Source organism: Ustilaginoidea virens, chromosome 4, assembly GCF_000687475.1.
Source record: "Ustilaginoidea virens chromosome 4, complete sequence".
In the NCBI taxonomy this organism is placed as follows: domain Eukaryota; kingdom Fungi; phylum Ascomycota; class Sordariomycetes; order Hypocreales; family Clavicipitaceae; genus Ustilaginoidea; species Ustilaginoidea virens.
This window is the reverse complement of record NC_057319.1, coordinates 5234068-5251480: the sequence shown is the minus strand read 5'-3', so window position 1 is coordinate 5251480 and position 17413 is coordinate 5234068. Positions and strand designations below refer to the sequence as shown.

The window sequence follows — 17413 nt, the reverse complement described above, 5'->3', positions numbered from 1 at the left end:
CTAAATTCCGGGATAATACCGTTAGAATTCAGGATGCCGTCGACTGTCATTGTAATGTCGTCGAGGCTTGAGTTGTGCACCGCACGGAGGGATTTGCCCTGATTCTCGCTTACTGGCTGTTTCTTGACAGCTGGCAGTGACAGTGTACGAGGTACCTCTTTCTTTTTTCCTTTTTTCTTTTCCCCCTTCTTTCTTTGCATGCATAGCATTCGTCGATTGCTCAGCTCCGCTCTGTAGCGCCGTGTCGGAATTGAGTCGCAATTCGGAATCATGCTCGTCTCCTAGGATAGCAGCACAAGACGAACTACAGCCCGCCTGGTATACTCCGTGCAGATTATGCACAGACTCCACCAGACTTATGCTGCAGTGCAGTCCATAGGATGCGGGACGGACCGCCTTCAGGCGCTGCAGACCCCGTTTTGCCCGCCCACTTGGTCCTCGATGCTCGAAGGCGAGGCGCCATCAGGACGAGTCGAACCTTGGGAGACTGTTCCCGCATCGACATGTCCAACATGACTGCAGAGAGTCCGCACTCCATACCGGATAATGACTCTGGAGTACTCGGTACACCTGAGCGACTCCCATCGCATCGACTCGAGGCAGCTGATCGTTGGCGCCTGCATGCCACCCTTCCTCTTCAAACCTCCGGGTCCGTATGTAGTACGTGATCACACCCGTACCAAACCATGTCTCACGCGTCACCCGTTCTGTCCGTCTTTTGCCTCTCCTCTCGCGCCGAGACGTCCATTCCTGGCCACCTGCGCCCAGTTCGGATGCAGGTAAGCATGCAGAAGTGACAGGTCGCCATGACCTGGCTGGGTCGCGGTTTCAACTTGAATGACAATGCATGACCCTCATCACCCTTTTGCTACAAGTAGCAAACTGGGCTGCCGCTCGACATGACTTGGCAGCCCGGCACCCTGGAGGCAACCCAGCGAGTCGTTCGACCCCAACCAAGTGGCCCCCAACCCCCCTGGGGTGCACCCTGGTACCGGCACCTTGTGACGGGTACTCTTGTGGTGGCCGTGTCGAAAAGCCGAGACATGGGTACACCTGCCATGGCCTTGTCAGCAGAAGTAACCCTCAGTTGCTCACAGGCTGGTAGCGAACATTGCTCGAGGATGTGAACCTGTCAAAAAGACGACTCCTTGTCGCGCAGCCCCCCTCCCCCGGGGGAGAGAGGAGGGCGAAAAGAAGAGAAAAGGAAAGAAAGAAAAAAAAATTATCCAGGCGACCGGGCGGGGGAAAAAAATCACAGCCATCATCTTTCGCACGACCTCGAGCGCATGCCGTACCTCATCTTCCTTGACCTCGCAAACAACCCCGATGCATGGCTGAGTGCGCCGTGACAGAAGCATGGGCAGCCTCTTTCTGTCTCGGATGTGACAAGCATCTCCTGGGCCAGCACCACTACTGCTCTCGAGACTGCTACCTGCAAGACAAGGAAGCGCACTCGTCGCGCCTTCAAAAGCTGGCCGAGCTGCGCTCCCCGATGCCGAAGCTCCTGCACCCTCGGATGCCGCAGGCGAAACAGGCGGCCGCGACAACGAAACGTCCGTCCGGCGAGGCGAGTCCGACGCAGCAGCGCCTCGAGACGGGCAACGACCTGCCGCATCGCCAGACGACGAGGATATACGCCAAGCTGTTTGAGAGCATTTTGGCGACGGATATCCGAGCCGAGGCCCAGGTGCCGCACTTATGAGGGCGGGCGAGCTGGGGTTTTGCGGAGGAGGCACCGGCTGGGGAGAGACACGGGCGTGCTGTTGTTTCTGTTCTTTTGTCATGGTCCCCTCGGGGTTGTTTTGGGGGGTCTTGTGGCAAGGGCGGGACATTTGCGTCGAGCCCACCACGATGGTCGGGCTTTGTGATTGCTTTGCTGCGGAATGCTATGGGTTTGTGGTCTTTGTGTTGGTGGGATAGCGTCGGCGGCGGCGGGTGCCAGCAGCGAGGCTTGCAAACTGGCAAACCACACCGCTGCAAATAAATTTTTTTTTTTTTTTTCAAAAAGCAAATGAAATCGACAACGGGGAAAGCCCTTTTCCCCTCTTCTGTCCTTCTTTTTGGCTCAAGAGGCCCTGCAAGCGGGCGGGGAGCGATGCGCAATGGCCGCCCTTTGCTACTACAACTGGAATGCGCATCAATACGGGGCCCCTTCAACCAAAGGGCGTCGCGTCCCTGGCTGCATCTCGAGCTCGACAACCGTTCCCTCGTCGAGGGGAATAAATAAAATACAATAAAAGCCATCGCCATCCCCAAGCATGGCCGCAGACTGATCACCTCTTCTTCCACTTTTCACCTCACCTTGTCCCCCGACTGCCCCCCCCCCCCCTTTGGCTGGCACTCACTCCCACCCCATCATGCCGGGCCCGATGACGAAACCGCCGCGGGAGGCATCGCCGCGACACGAGCCGTCACCCGCGCGTCGGACGCCCCCCAACCCGTGGCTCAGAGCGCTCCGCAGCGTCGTCACCGTCGCCGCCCTCGCGGCGTGGGCGTGGCTGCTCTTCCTCCGCCACCGGCACCGCGCCCTGCGCCAAGACGCGTCCGCGGCCATCCCGAACCAGGTGCACCTGGTCAAGATGGTCCAGGACCCAGCTTCCCGCGCCGACTTCGCCTTCTGCTTCACCGACTTCCTGGCCGCCTACGCGGCGTGGCACCACTGGCGCCCGCGCGCCATGTACCTGCACACCAACGCGGGCGAGGCCGCCGTGCGCGACGCCCGCGCCGGCCTCTCCGGCCGATGGACCGAGCGGCTGCTACGCATCCCCGGGCTGGCGGTCGTCGCTGCCGACGCCGACGCCGCCGCCGACCGCGTGGCCGTCGAGGCGGTCCGCGCCGCGGGCGGCATCGCCCTGGCCTTTGACGTGTTCGCCCTGCAGGACGTCGGGGGCTACCGACGCGGCCGGCACGAGTTTGTCTCGTACCGCCTGGGGGAGGGCGGGGCCGCCGGGCACGACTTCTTCATGGCGGCGCGGGGGTCCGGCGTCGTGGAGGCGTGGGCCGAGCGGCTGCGCAGGCGTCCCGGCGGCGAGGGCGCGTCGTCGCCGAGCGAGCTGATCCTGCGGGAGGGGTCGGCGAGGACGGCGGGCGCCGCGGCGCAGGGCGTGCGGCTCATGGACGCCGACGAGTTCGTGTCGGACAAGCGCGACGGCAGCGTCACGGGGCGGCTGCTGGAGACGGCGCGCGGGGGGTACTGGCGCGGCGGGCGGGAGAGGAACTACCCGCTCGAGCGGAGGGGGGCCCCGCGCGCCGTGCTGATGCAGCTGGACAGGCCGCACGAGGAGAAGTGGACGGGCGAGCGGTGGGAGTTCCTGACGCCGCGGCATCTGCTGGGGCGGCGGAGCGTCTTTGCGCGCGCCATGTATCCGGTCGTGCGGGAGCTGGTGGACGCGGGCGTGGTGGATGCAGATGAAGATGAGATTCGATGACGCGCGCCTCGGCGGGAGGTTTCTGGGGGGTTTATTTTTCTTTTTTGCGGTTCGACTTGTCTGTTCCAGAGTCTCGTTGCTCAACATACCCTTGATGGCATGTGCATGGCGGCGTGCATGACGGCGAATGCTGGTCCTGCCTACCGCCCCCCCGTTCAACCGGTGCAGCTCTCCATCAAGCCGTGCTCCTGCGCAACAACCCTCGGAATGTCCTCTTCCAGCGAGCAATGCCTCGGTTCCCACCCCAACAGCCTCCGCGCTCTCGCGGCTCCGCCCCTGGCATTCGTCCCCAAGAGCACCTTGCCATGGGGCACATGAGCATCGATTTCCTCGCCGCTCACCTCATCCGCCGCATCGTGGCTGCTGGGTCGGTCTGACGGGATCTCCGTGGGAGGCGCCTCGGAGAGGCCCCTGTGGATGGCCTTGACGCTGGGAAGATGCGCGGTGGCGGCCAGGTCTGGTCCGGTTTAGCAAGACGAACCAATCCACCCCCCAACCGCCCCCCCCCCCGAGTCCAGGCAAAACGCACGAAGCACAATGGAGGCGTTGGCAGCCTCGGTGGCTAGGAGCTCGCTGTCGTCCAGGGTCCCAATGACGATGCGAACGCTAGGAATAAGCTTCTGTATGACGGAGGCCTTGCTGGCATCCGGCACTAGTATGCTGATGGAGTATTGCGCTCGGCTGCGCAGGAGCTCGCAGAGGACCTGCCCGCCAATGTAGCCCGTGGCGCCGGTTCTTCCGGTCGTCAGCCGCCATGGACGTTGGGGGGACTATGGCAGCTCACGGAAATACTTTAGTCATAATGGTAGTGAGTGCATCGAGAAAGATTTAGGTTGAACCTTGAACCTTGAACCTTGAACCTTCAACCTTGTAACAGCCAGCATTACGCAGTACCCGCCCATCCGGATTGGGAGGGGTGTGTGCGCACGTGGCAAAAAGTGGAGGATGGCTGCGACGCAGGTGGGGCGCACCAACTCTGACGCGCCGACACAGAAACGTTCGTAAACTTGAACAGAAATTCTTGGCTTCGTATTGTATCCGTACCAGGGCAGCCACCTCCTATTCTTACCCCGTCTCCTCAGGCCGCTGCGGATCGACAAGTTCGCTCCCCTCAGGGGGAAAGTCGGACAGCAAAAGCACCATCATGCCAACCACGGCAATCGCCTGCCAGCAGCACAGCAGCCGGCATTAGCTTTGTCCGCCACGGAGAAACACGGAAAAGGAAACAAGGAACAAGCAGCCTCACTCACAGCGTTGCAGAAAAACGTCAGGTATGCCCGGCCCGCCTCAGCAAACGCAGCAAACGCAAACCCGAACAGCCCCTGCGTAGCCAACCTCGCGACATTCTCCACCAGCGTCACGGCGTTCAGAGCGTCAGCTCGTCGGGAGTCGGCGCACATCTCCGTCATGACGCCCCTGGCGGCGGGCGCCGAACCCGAGCCAAAGGGCAGGAGAAACGCGGCTGCAACCCCCGCAACCCCCGCCGTCTCCTCGTTAGACCAAAATCGTCAGCGCGGCGCAAGGAACGATTGCTGTTCTCACCGATATACATGTGCCATCCCTTGGTGGCAAACGCCGCGGCAGTGGTGAGCGCCCCGTCCACGACTAGACTCCATCTCAGAAAGACGAGGTCAAACCTGCAGGCTGCGCGGCTGACCTCACGGCTTGCGCATGGGGGAGTGCCTGGCTCGCGTTCTGCTTCGTCGCGTTCGCCTTCGTCGAGTTGCCTTGCGTGACTGCTTGCCCGTGCGGCCATCCACTGTCTGCCCTTTGATATGATGGGCGGAAACATGAAGAGCAGGAATATGCTCCGCATTAGGGCGAATGCGAACATCAGCCACCCGTTGTCGGCTTGGCTGAAGTCGAATTCCGCAGTGGCGTACATTTGGATGAGGAACGGTGCGTACCCCGTCGCGAGCTACCAGAAGATGAGTCGGTCTGCGCAATCTCAACAACGACCAAAAAGAAAGGGGGTAAAGAGGGGAGGGGGGGGGGGGACGGCACGGCCTACCACGCCGAGAAAAATACCAGCACAGAGAGCAATCACGCCGAAATGGCGGCCAGTCTTTCCGCTGGGATGGCAAAGGCGCTGAGGAACCAGGACTGTCAGCGGCGCGAGGAAGCCGTGCTTCTGGCCGGGTTTGGCTGCGCTGGACATGGAATCTGGTGATATGTACGGGAGGAAGAGGTAGGCGTATGCGCACGAGACGAGAAACGAAATGCACGCCACGTCAAAGGGCGCCCGGATGTCGATGGCGTCGCCTATCATGCCGCCGGCTGCGAATGCTCGTTTAACAAAACAGCCGCCAGGCGTGGTTCCTGCATCGGAACAAAGCTGCGAGGCAGGCAGGCTTACCCAGGTACCCGATTCCCTGCCCAAGCATGATGGCCCCCTGAAGCCTTCCAAACACGGCTGTTCTCCTGACGGGCTCGACAACCTCGCCCGCGATGATGTTGACCACCAGACTAGACGAGGTTGCGGCTTTGGTCTTAGCCCTGGCCGGTCTTCAACCCCGGTTTGGACGCAAAAGCAACTCACATGTAGCCTGCCGGCCCGCCCAGAATCGTAATCACCTGCGTGCACTGGATAATCATCATGCCCGTCCTCTTCCCCGCGACGACGCCGAGAATCTGCGTCGCGACCCGAACGGCCGGCACGAGCGTCTGCATCATGAGCGCGAGCCTGGGCCCGACTCTCTTGCAAACCCAACCCGCGATGAGCAAGTTTAGCGTTCCTGGCAGCCATCCATTAGCCAAGACAACTGCTGGTGGGCCGGTCGGGCCGGGGGTACTCTTCGTTCTAGCTACCGCATAACGTCGTGCTCATGCCCAGAATACTAAACTGCGTCGCTGTCCCCGCCGCAATCTCGTTCCTGTTGCATTCATCTCCCGGCCCTTGGTACGGAGGGTTCTCGTCGTAAAAGGCATCGCATTCCATGAGATGGAACACGTACAGCAGACTGCACACGCCGCTTGATCGTCAGCTAGGGCCGCGCCCGCTCGCGCCAGCCTTGCCGCCCGGCCGCGTCGGTGCCTGCTTTTGATTTCCTGCACTTACGAGACCTGCGTGTAGCTGAACGAGAGCGTGATCAGGAACCCGGCGAGCAGGACCCGATGCTCCAGGCTGAACAGCTTCCGGGTCCAGGCTCCATGGCCGCCCACCTCGCGGATGATGAGCGGTGTTGCCTCGGTGCTCATGATGGATGGCATCTGACGCTCCGAGATGTCTCAGTCCCGAGAACCAGCTGCACATGGTGACGGGAATGAAATCGAAGCCGGGTCATTGATTGCCCACTGGGAAGATGGACACTGGATAGACAGACGCCAGCGATCTCGGCGACGGGAAGACCCGTCAGCGCAGGGAAGGGGGGGGGGGGCGACGGCAAGCAGGGGATGCATTCCACACCGCCGCTTTGAAATGCGGGGCCCCGAGTCGTCAAGAACATCTCAACCAGCCGACGACGGAGGGAGTCCTCCGCACCGCCATGTGGGAACGGTTGCGTCATCGTCGACGAGCCGTGAGATGCGGGATGCTGCGCGATAGTCGGCGGCTGTTGACGCTGCCAGGCCCTGGGATGCTTAACATGCCATGCCGGTGGGTTGACTGCAAGTGTGTGGCGGCGCATGTATGACGGCACTGACATTGTTCGCCAGGGTGGCATGATGTAGCATTGCAGACCACAACATCTTTAGCATCGCCGGTTTTTACGCCCTCTCGCGATGTCGCTTCTCGAATCAACACCCCGCGTCTCTGCTTCCTCCTTGCCACCGCCCGCGCGCAAACAAAGTCATCTAAACCACCTGTTTCGGAGTCGGCACTCGTGCTCTCCGTTTGCTTTACATCTCCTAAGCATCTCTCTCGCGCATCTCGAAATATCGCGAGACTCCACAGGTCTAGCCATAGGCCAGTGGGAACTTGACACTACGTCTGGCAGCCCTGGACTCAAGAGGCACGCAGAATAGGAGCCGCCGAAAAGCACCAGACAGCACAAAACCTACGGACGCCTTGCCTCTCAACGCACGGCCAAGTACCAGTGCGGTGCTTTTGCAGGCCAGCAGAAAATCTCATGGGCAACTGGCATCCCGAGCCAGCGGCATGTTATTGAGGGTTCCCGTTCAACACCTTGCACATAGGCGCAACGTCGGCAAGAGGCCCGGCCGCTAAGAAGCCGCGGCTTTCAACATTAATGCATCCCCTATAGCCCATGGACGCCTCTGACGCAACCAGAAAGACAAAAGAAATCGTTCCCGGAATTGTAGACGACAGCTAAGGAAAGCTCGCATTGCGGCCATGCACCGTTGGTATAAATACACGCATGAGGTGGAAAAAAAAAAGCACCATGCTATTCTCTATTTTTTGTTTTGCACACCTTTTGAGCTTGGTTCATCCCGAGACCAGAACCCAGAGACTGTGAGAGAGACCAGGCATTAGTCTCAAAGCTTCCGGGAACACCAAAGGGAGCAAACTCACAGGAAGAAGATCATCAAAACGCCAAACATCTTGGCTATCAGCCATCGATTGCTCGACACGCGCGACCAGTACTTCAGAAGCTCTCTCTGTGCGCCTTCGACATTGTCCACCACGTCTTCCGTGTTGGCGTCGATCCGCTGAATCATCTCGCTTTGTTCAGAAACCATGGTCGCGAGCTGGCCGAAAATACTGCCCAGTTCGCCAATGGTCTTCTCAATGGCTTCGATGGCCTCGCCTCGCTGCTGAATGTACGTGTTGGATGGCTGAGCTTCTTCCATCATGAGCAGCTGTTGATCGCCGATGGGGTTTAGCGAAAGCGTGTCGGAGGCGGGAGCAGGCGATGCTCGATTCGGGGTTCCATATAGAGGCGAAGCAGAGTGCTGGATGGTCGGGCCCGCGTGTTGAGAGACCGACGAGATGAAATTCTCCGTCCTTGATCGCGAAGCTTGGATATTCTTTGTCCGTTCCTCCAAGACATCCTTGAAATTGACAGAGACGTCGGTCAGCTTGCCTTGGAGCAGGTACACGACATTTTTGTTGTGCTCGCCTTCCTGGTCGGCTTTGGGGTGCTGCTGCTTCGAAAGAGCCTGTAGAGATCCTATTTGCTGATTCAATGACGACAAGTCTTGCTTGATGACAAAGGTAAGCTCGTTGATCTCAACCGGTCGGTCGTCGAACAATGTTCTCCGCTTAGCGACTGTTATTTTTTTTTTAAAAAAAAAAATAAAAAATCTCACGGTCAGTATCCCTTGTGCGAGAGCGGAATTTGTAACACTCAGACTAGTGGCATCGTCACGAACGTTGCGCCAGTTTCTCCAGTTTACCCATCGTGGCAGAGATCCCTCGCCCTATTTCAGCAGCCTTTCTCGCGAAATCCGATCGACGGGACTGCTGGGCGGAGGCGTCTGCGGCGGTCTTTTGCGCATCAGTCAGGAGCGACCGCCTCTGCGCGCTGACTCTGCTGGCCTTTTGTCTTTTCTGCGCTTCCGCGAGGACCAACTTGAACTCGGAGGTCCGGTCTTGGATGGATGCGACAGCCATGGTGCTGAATCGTAATGGTTGTGGAGCGGAAACTTGCTGGAGATTGGGCGCAGCTCGCGCGACCAAAGGGAGGGGAGGAGGGCCGCGGCGCGAGGTCGTCTTAACAAGTGTTTTGTTTTGGCCCCTGAAGACAAGAAGCCACAAGAGGTAACTGTGCAGCGCTGCAAAGTAGGCCAACTCGGAGTGGTCAATCTCGTGGTTGGAGGTTTCAAGTAGGGCGTGACCTGACTTGCTTCAGCTGATGTTGCAACGGCAAGGGAGCATGAGATTCAATAAGATTCTGCGAGAAGATGAAGAGTCGCGGCAAAGTAGGTTGACGATGTTGGCTGCCAAGTTCGTTCATTGATTCGGGTATTGAAGCTGCTGGATCTGCCGTTCATGTTCCAAATACTGACGAGATCTATGACACACGTGGTTGATTTGGCTTGGCTCGAGGGAAAGGGGCGCGGCTGACTATGTGGAAAGCCTGCGCCACACCAGCCCCAATTCGCCACAAGTCTGCGTCCCGCTCCATGGCCCAAATTCTACGGAGCACTCCGTAGTTGTGCCGGGTCGCGGGGCAGGGGTTGACTCGTCGATGATGATTTCCAGAGATCTGGTACTTTTAGGTATCGCTCAGCACTCAGGAGTACTTAATCCTCAGCATGACTTTGCCATCCTCCGTTACAGCTGCTCGTCAGAAGGGCTTTATTCCCAAAGCAGGTGCCGCTTATGCGCCGCGAGCCAAAATAACCTGGACCCAATTTTCAGCCTCTCGCCCCTAGCGCAAAAGCACTTGCATCCAAGCCGTTACAGATTCGAAACCGTACTTATTACGTACGCGTGTTACCAACCTGCGCCACCCGGCATTCTGGACGGAGTACTCCGTACGTCAGCCTCTAGCCGGAATCCTAGAAGCAACCCCACTTGTAACACGTATATGATCATGCAAAGTCATGCGCCACACATAGTATCGGGCAGAATACCTGGCGTGCTGCCTCCTTTGCTAGAGCCAAGCAGACTTCCCCAAACTTCCTTCTTACCTACCTCCTAATCTGCTCTCCAATACCCAAACAAAATTTGGCCAGTCTTGCCGTCCTTCCCAGCCGTATTTTCATCCCTTCTGTTCCTATTTGCCGTATTACTCGCTCTGCTTCTTTATTTATTCTGCATATATAACGCACATTGGGCCAACTAGGCCAACGGGGCCGCTGCATATCTGGCGCTGCAGACTTGATCCCTGCCAAAACCGCGCCGCCCGACGACTCCCCGTTGCGCTCGACGTATTATGGATAGTACGCTCAATGGGGGCCTTGGAGGCGGTCATAGCCCAGTGTAAGTCTGCTTGCCTGCATCCAACATTGTTCCGACTCGCACAGCCAGTGCTGATCTCTCCTTCGCCTTCTTCTTGCGCAGATCACCGCAAACCCCAGCCGGTGGCAGTGCATACAGGGTCAATGTGAAGAGAACAAAGACGAAGAAGTGGGTGGAAGCCAAGGTGCAAAGCTATGATGGTGACGACTGGGGCGGAGGCGACTACGATGACGATGACGATGACCAAGACGAAGAACCAGAGCCGGTGCCGCCAATACCCGAACCTTTATCACACACTGGTGTGTCGAGAGACTCAAGACTTCCATCGCTGCAGACGCACCATGCTGTCCCTGGACCTATTCCTGTAGTCGGACCCGAACAGGCACCCAGCAACGAAGCTGCTGCAGATTCCCAGGGCAAAAACGAGATGGCCACATCTCAGCATAAGGGTTTGGCTCATGAGCCTGGCGTCCCAGAAATTCAAATACAGACTGTCACCGTTCCAGGAACAGTCCAACAAGGACAATCCTCGTCATCCGCGCGACCTTCTGACATATGTTACCGCGCCAAGGAGCAGACGGAACCTGGAAACCAGCCTACAGATCTTACGGGACAAATCCTCACTGTCGCCCGAGGTCACGCACGCTCCGATTCGATGGGCCAGGACGAGAATTTCCATGTGGCCTCCTTTCCCGGACATGACCAAACCGAGGACAACCATAATGACGTCGACCATCCAGATAATAACCGCCGTTCATCAACGAGCCCAAAGCTACCCGACGTCGCCCGGATGTCTGCCTTCGGAACAGACTTGTTCTCATCTGCCCCGAAAAGCTTTTCTGTGGAGCAGCCAATTGTAGAGCAGAGTGATGACAGCGCCTATGTCGGATCCCCTACAGCAAGAGCCCTCGAGGTCGGCCCACCAAGTCCGAAACCTCATAATGAGCACCTTCTATTCAGAGATTCCGCGTCTCAGCGCGAGGACTTGAAGTCTCCCAAGTCAGCTGGAGAGACGGTTCCACCCTTGAGAACTCCCAGTCCCGGGGCTTCTGTCTTCAAGCTTACAGTCAGCCCTGGATCGTTTGAACCCCAAATGTTCACGCGGACGGCGACCTTTGACACAGCAATGTCTTCGCCTGTAAAGGATAACGACATGCTAAGTGACGAGATTCTGAGGTCGTTGAGCCCAGCCGCTGCCCCCGAGAAGCTCAGCCCAGCAATTGCTCAAGATGATTCGGTGGCCTCAGATGGAAGAGCAGTCAGGGACATCAATTCCAATATCAAAGTCTATGACAACTGCTGGGGCGACTCAGAACCAAAGCCAAAGGCCCCCGATGCCTTGGTCCCAAACTCTATAATTCCCCAGGTTCCAGATCCAGACAGTACCACTTTTGCCTCATTTAGCCAGTCCACGGTTAGCCCCGTTGACAAGGCGGCTACACCGCTTCTGCTACCGCAGTCCTCTACACCCCGCCGACGATTTTCATGGGAAGGCGAGGCAGAAAGCCTGACCCAAGACCAGCCTAGTTCCCCAACAAATTCGGCAACGATTTTTGCAAAGGATTCGAGCGGTGAAATGCCAGGCTCACCAGCAATTGAGATTACATCTCTTGGGGAGAATAAACCACCCATGGTTAGTACTACCAGAGTTGTCGAAATCTCTCCTCAGGTTTCAAACAGTAGTAGTCGTAGGGCAACTTTTCAGCAGCCCGTGGTCGAAGCCCCGTCTCCTTCCATCTCTGCTCTGAGTGATCATCATTCCACGGCAGCTCAAGCTGGCAATGGAATATCACTCTCCAATGATGACGAACTGGTGCAAGCAAGCTTACTAGAAGACCACCGTGCCTCGAGCGTCGAGCAAGAGGCAGCTTTGCACATTCCTCCAGCAGCCCCAACGCCCCAACGAATGCCACAGACCATGACTCTGAAAGAGATTCTCAGCCTCGGCAGCTCAAAGGAGCGGATTACCAAATACAATGAGTCAAGAAATGCTTTCTATTTGACAGACTCGGGGCTTGATACTTGGCTCATGTTCCTCAACGCGCAGCACTCTGAAACTTCCGTCACCAACTACTGCCTGAGCGCACAGGTGGCTGAACAAACCACCCCAGGTGCAAATGCGGTCGGTCAGGCAGGCGGCCAGAACGCTGCGGCACAGCAGCCGTATTCTCAACAATACCTTTTAGCAAGCTCGCCTAATACCGCGGGTCATCCGACAAGCCGACCGCGCTTAGGTGGCCTGCCTACATCTACAACAACATCTGGCAGCACCTTTGGCCATTCCGGAAACCAGATCGGGACTAAAAGCAAGGAGTTTATGCAATCGGCGGGTAAAATGGGCAAAGGATTGCTCAGCAAAGGAAGGATCAAGCTACGTGGAACCGGGGACAAGGTATTTCATTAATCTGCACCCCCCCCCCATTTTATCCCCTTTCGTCTGTCTTTTTGATTCCTCTGGACAAGATCCCTGTCTTTTTTTTTTACCGTTCGTTCGTGCAAGAACCGCATAAGCAGATTTCGCGCGCTTCAACTCGAGTACGCACGTGGCTATGAACTGGACAGGATAGGCGCTTCGCGTTGGAACGACTGGATTGTGGATGTTACCCAGGCGTAGACCGTTGTCAATGGCGATGAAGCAGCCGTGATTGTCTTCTCTGAAGAGATGGATGGATGCGCTAGGGCACATACTTTACGCTTTCCCTTGGTTCTTTCCACGGACACTCAGATCATATAGCCGCAACACGAAAATGAGATTTGCAGTTTTCTTTCAAGAATCCTTATTAATTTCTCTTCTTTCTGGTTGTATAGGGTCGAGACGCACCTCCTGCTTACAATGAGCCAAGAGTAAGAACTGATCGGCGCACCTCGTGGCGCTTGAGCTTCGGATTGAAATCCCGTGGTGATGGCACTGCTGGTAATGAGGTTTTCTCACAAAGTAATGCTTCAACTGCTCCATCGTCAATGGTCCCTCAAAGGCCTCAAGCTGCTTTTCCGCCGCTGCCCCCGCCTCCACGACTCGATCCGACCGACCACTCGGAATGTATCCTAGAGCAGACATCACCAGAGACTGATGCTGCCGACCGACCCCAGTCGGCGGTTATTCTGCGACACCCGTCTCCGTTGTCTCACCCGCACCCCAGCCACTCTTTGAGGGCCGCTGCTGGGGCAAGCCAGCTGGAGTTTGACGCAAACCCGACGCGGCACATTGTGGCTGGCAGTGTTTCCCACTTGCCATTGTCGGATTCCCAGCAAAGTCGGGCTGCTGAGGGTGGTATCGGTATGGTGGACGCCAGCACGACAGAAGAGGTGGACCGTGACGGGGCCTTGCCACGGGAGCGTTCTGCAGCTCCGCATGCCAAGAGTCAAATGCCAACCCTGTCTGGCCCGATTCCCGAAGACAGTGGCATTGGACTCTCTCAACCGACACGGACAATTGAAGAGCCTAGTAGATCATGCTCATTCGCTGGCCTACCACCGATCAGGCGAAACTCCACATTTGACCTCGAATCAGAACGAAAAGACCGAAGCGTCCCTGATCAAAGCTATGATGAAGAAGACGAGCAAAACCATGGACAACCTCCAATCCGGCCTAGTCTGGTTGACACGGCTACTCCGTCTCTGGCCGAAGCTGACCTGGATAACTCGTCCAACTTATCTTCCCAGGCAGAACCGATAGTTGTGGGGTCCGACACAGCCCGCGATGAACACCCGACGACTCACTCCTCGCTGGCGACGGACTACAAAGCTGGCATGATTGTGAGTCTTTTAGAGGTTGGATTGGAGAGCGATTCCGTGGATGGGGTTGTTCACCCGGCCCTTAGACAGGAGGCCCACGTGCCGGCCGGAATACAAAACAGCAAGCAGCAGGGTTTGAATCAATACGCAGTCGGCCGAGACCATGGCGCTAAAATGATGTCGTATTACACCCAGAAGCCAGTAAGCTCAGGTCCATGGAAGCTCGAGGAGAGTAAACTCTACCAACCAGCGAATCCCGTCAGCAGGAACAGGGCCGGAACTGGCCGTCCACCACAGCAGACAATGTACGGCTTTGATAAAGAGATTGGGCCGCCATCCTCAACGCTTCCCACGCAGCCACCGATACAGCGACACGCTTCGGGAGCTATTGAGGGAGCTGTTGAGCGCCAGGTACCGCCATCACGCCAACGATCCGATGCGCCACCATCGTCTGCTCAAAGATGGCCGGAGCTCTTTGCCCATCCTCCCGATCAGCGCCTGCGGTCGAATTCCCGCAACGGTGCACCGCCGTCCCAGAGTCTATATCCAGCATCTGCGGCGCGCGATGCTTCCGCGGCACCGACATCGCAAAGAGGCGAGCTTCCGATTGCTCGCGTTCGCTCCCCAGTGGAAGAGCGTGGTCGGAGAAAGAGGAACTCTGGTTTTTTCAGGGATCTCGGGCAGCGGATAGCAAGGGCCGCTTCGCGTGAACGTGGATCTTCGATGGATTACAGACCGCCAGCTGCAGCCCATTCCCGCGTCTACGATGCGGCCGCGCTCAGCGCTGCAGGTGGTGGTGAGCTTCACGAGCGGGAAGCGCGGCGCCCCAGCATTGTCGTCGGTCGTCCTGCTCGTGCGTCCATGGACCAGGAACCCAGGCATCACGTTGGAACTGGGATAGAGCGACCTGTCCATGGGCAACATCCGCCCAGGACGCCCCCTCAGTCCGTGAAACGAAGATCTTTCTTTGGGGGCGGAATCAGGAGCAAGCTAGTCTCGGCCGGCTTGGCGAAATCCTCGAACTCAAGCTTACCTCTGGCTCAAGAGGTAGGCCCTGCAGTGCAGAGCCAAGAGGGGGAAACCAGTGCGACAACCAGGTCGCGACGAGTGTTTAGCATGACAAAGATTTCGGATCTCCTGAATCGGAATAATAGGCCGCACGATGGTCTAGAGCACTCCCAGCACGAGGCCGAGTACTCGAAGCGTCCCTTGGCACCTTTTCCAGCCTCTGGACGCCCAAACACCACCAATTCAGCCGAACAGCCACTTCAGCAATATCACACCGACGGAAGCCTAGAACGTCGTGGTCGGCGCCGACCCCTGTCTGGCTTGTTCACGGGAGTGCTGGGAAAGGGATCCCCGTCCAAAACGCGGGTTTCCCAGGCAGCACAACACGTACCACAGGACCAGGCATACTCACATCATTCATCGCATCATACCTGGCCGGAGAGACAGCCACATGGCAGTCATTCCCAAGGTGCATCCCAGCAAGATTTTCCACAAGAAACAACCGGTCCGTCTTTGGCAGCCTACACACCACAAGCGCCTCAAGAAGCTATCAATTCCGGGAGGAAGCCTGTAGAGGCGTTTGAACCCTCTGCTTCGAGACTGGCTTCTGAGAGCACGGCGCAGCAAGACGGACTTGGTGACTGTCAGCATCTGGGGTGGTCGGCAGAACAAGCGAGTCCATTTCAACAAGATCAAGACCATTCAGTTGCCGCGGCGGACTTGCCAAAGGAGCCGCCACGGGCTGTAAGCGCAGAGACAGAGTCGGAAACTCAAGGTGACCGTTCTCGCTGGGAAATTGAGCCGGATGACGAAGAGCAGATATGGTACGATCCTGTATCCCCCGATTCGTCCATGCTGTCATGCCCGGAGTATTCGGACGAGGCACACGAGACCTACGAGGAAGCCGTCGGCGGCAAGCCAGCTCGTCTTTCAAGCGATGAAGCGATATCATCTGTCCACGACACCGGGGAATTAGTCGCAGCTGATAAGCCGGCAGCCTGGGGAGGTTCGATTCGCTCAGGAGACGATGCACGGCCCTCTGTGACCGCAGGCCCGTCGATGCCGACGCCTTCAGCAGGTGGGCAGTCTTTGGAGAGACATGCGGACGGAGCGGATGGGCAACGCCGCCCATTTGCAGAACCACCGGTGAAGGCTGATGGAAACGCACCAGAGGCACCTCAGCAAGAGACTCAGACGCACCATGGCCTTGGCAGCTACGGTCCTCCTAGCCCCGGGCATATCGATGCAGCCCAGATGGCGCAGCCGCCAAGCGCGCCGCTCCCTCTCCATCAGCGACCTTACCACGCGCAGCACCAGCAGCGTCAACCGCGAGACACGCCGCCGCATCCCACCCATGGAGAAGCCAGCGTCCCCTTGGCCACACAGCAGCCGGCGCGGAGTCCACGTCCGGGGTCCAGGTGGAAGGACATGTCCAAACGCCTGTCGGGGCACATGAGCGCCCTGGGGCAACAGAATGACAGCAGCCCTGGAAGCAGCCCGGACAGGCGCGACAAGGGCTCCGGCAGCAAAATCCTAGATGCGCTCAAGAGGAACTCGAGGCAGCTGGAACCGCCACCAGCACCGCCGATCCACGTAGGCGGCGCAAGTCACGCGGAAATACAGTGGCAAGGCGTGCCGCTGCCCCCCAAGCAGCCGAGATTTTTCCAAGAAGCCACGGCGCCCTCGCGCCACGGAGACGCTCGGCCCCGTGCGGCTTCTCGGTCGACGCCGAGGCCGCATGCGCAGGCGGCTCCTCGGCATGCAGCGCGCTCCCATCACGAGCGCCCGCACGACCGGGCCCCGACGAGTCCGCGGGGATACGAAGACGAAGCCGTCCTCGGCGACAGGGGCGCAGCGACCCCGACAGGAGGCTCGACCCCGACAGGAGGCTCGACCCCGACAGGAGGCTCGGACGCCAGGGCGAGGGGCTTGGAGCGCGGATTTTCGGAGCAGAGCCTCATGGAGGGACGCGAAGCGGAAGAGGTCGGGCTGGAGAAGCGTGTGCTGGAGCTCGGGGATGCGGCAGGCGTGCAGCGGCGACGAGCGCGGTCGGCGTCGCAAGAGGAGAAGATCTGGCTTGATAAGGGAGATGATGGCGACTACCAGGCGCAAATGGCTGCGACGAGCTCTCCTGGACAGGAGTGGGATCCGTACGGAGGAGCCTACTGGGCGGACGGCAGCAAGGATTGACGTCTTTTTTTTTTTTTTTTTTTTTTTTTTTTTCCCTTTTGTCTTGCATCATTCAACGTGAGCGAGCATGGCATTTGTCCAGAGTATATGGATGGACAGGGACGCTGGAATACTTTTCCTATGTTTTTCGGCATTTGACTCGGCGTTGGGGGATTAGCCATGCGCGGTATATAGCTTTGCTTCCACGCACATCATAGTCAAGACAATTCAAGCCTTTTACACACACTCTCATATGATCGTGACCTGA

At 58.0% G+C, this 17413-nt stretch overlaps 7 protein-coding genes across 7 annotated transcripts; 5 read left to right on the top strand and 2 right to left on the bottom strand.

Moving 5' to 3' along the window:
• Positions 1 to 380: 380 nt before the first annotated feature.
• On the top strand, positions 381 to 668 carry UV8b_05912 (uncharacterized protein; the record flags this gene model as incomplete). The annotated part of the gene is made up of 1 exon (XM_043143409.1): positions 381 to 668. One exon carries the CDS (start codon positions 381 to 383, stop codon positions 666 to 668), a length of 288 nt encoding a protein of 95 aa, XP_042999342.1.
• Positions 669 to 1330: 662 nt separating this feature from the next.
• Positions 1331 to 1702, top strand: UV8b_05911 (uncharacterized protein; the record flags this gene model as incomplete). The annotated part of the gene is made up of 1 exon (XM_043143408.1): positions 1331 to 1702. The coding sequence occupies one exon, from the start codon at positions 1331 to 1333 to the stop codon at positions 1700 to 1702; it is 372 nt and encodes a 123-aa protein (XP_042999341.1).
• A 655-nt stretch (positions 1703 to 2357) lies between these two features.
• Positions 2358 to 3428, top strand: UV8b_05910 (uncharacterized protein; the record flags this gene model as incomplete). Its single annotated transcript, XM_043143407.1, has 2 exons — positions 2358 to 3190; positions 3272 to 3428. 2 exons carry the CDS (start codon positions 2358 to 2360, stop codon positions 3426 to 3428), a joined length of 990 nt encoding a protein of 329 aa, XP_042999340.1.
• A 155-nt stretch (positions 3429 to 3583) lies between these two features.
• Positions 3584 to 6638, bottom strand: UV8b_05909 (uncharacterized protein; the record flags this gene model as incomplete). Its single annotated transcript, XM_043143406.1, has 10 exons — positions 3584 to 3885; positions 3958 to 4163; positions 4498 to 4592; positions 4679 to 4890; positions 4971 to 5346; positions 5440 to 5705; positions 5785 to 5894; positions 5968 to 6163; positions 6237 to 6388; positions 6487 to 6638. The coding sequence occupies 10 exons, from the start codon at positions 6636 to 6638 to the stop codon at positions 3584 to 3586; spliced, it is 2067 nt and encodes a 688-aa protein (XP_042999339.1).
• Positions 6639 to 7812: 1174 nt separating this feature from the next.
• Positions 7813 to 8940, bottom strand: UV8b_05908 (uncharacterized protein; the record flags this gene model as incomplete). The annotated part of the gene is made up of 3 exons (XM_043143405.1): positions 7813 to 7837; positions 7900 to 8596; positions 8700 to 8940. The coding sequence occupies 3 exons, from the start codon at positions 8938 to 8940 to the stop codon at positions 7813 to 7815; spliced, it is 963 nt and encodes a 320-aa protein (XP_042999338.1).
• Positions 8941 to 10207: 1267 nt separating this feature from the next.
• On the top strand, positions 10208 to 12847 carry UV8b_05907 (uncharacterized protein; the record flags this gene model as incomplete). Its single annotated transcript, XM_043143404.1, has 3 exons — positions 10208 to 10254; positions 10336 to 12625; positions 12734 to 12847. 3 exons carry the CDS (start codon positions 10208 to 10210, stop codon positions 12845 to 12847), a joined length of 2451 nt encoding a protein of 816 aa, XP_042999337.1.
• A 347-nt stretch (positions 12848 to 13194) lies between these two features.
• On the top strand, positions 13195 to 17166 carry UV8b_05906 (uncharacterized protein; the record flags this gene model as incomplete). Its single annotated transcript, XM_043143403.1, has 2 exons — positions 13195 to 13989; positions 14059 to 17166. 2 exons carry the CDS (start codon positions 13195 to 13197, stop codon positions 17164 to 17166), a joined length of 3903 nt encoding a protein of 1300 aa, XP_042999336.1.
• Between the last annotated feature and the right edge of the window lie 247 nt (positions 17167 to 17413).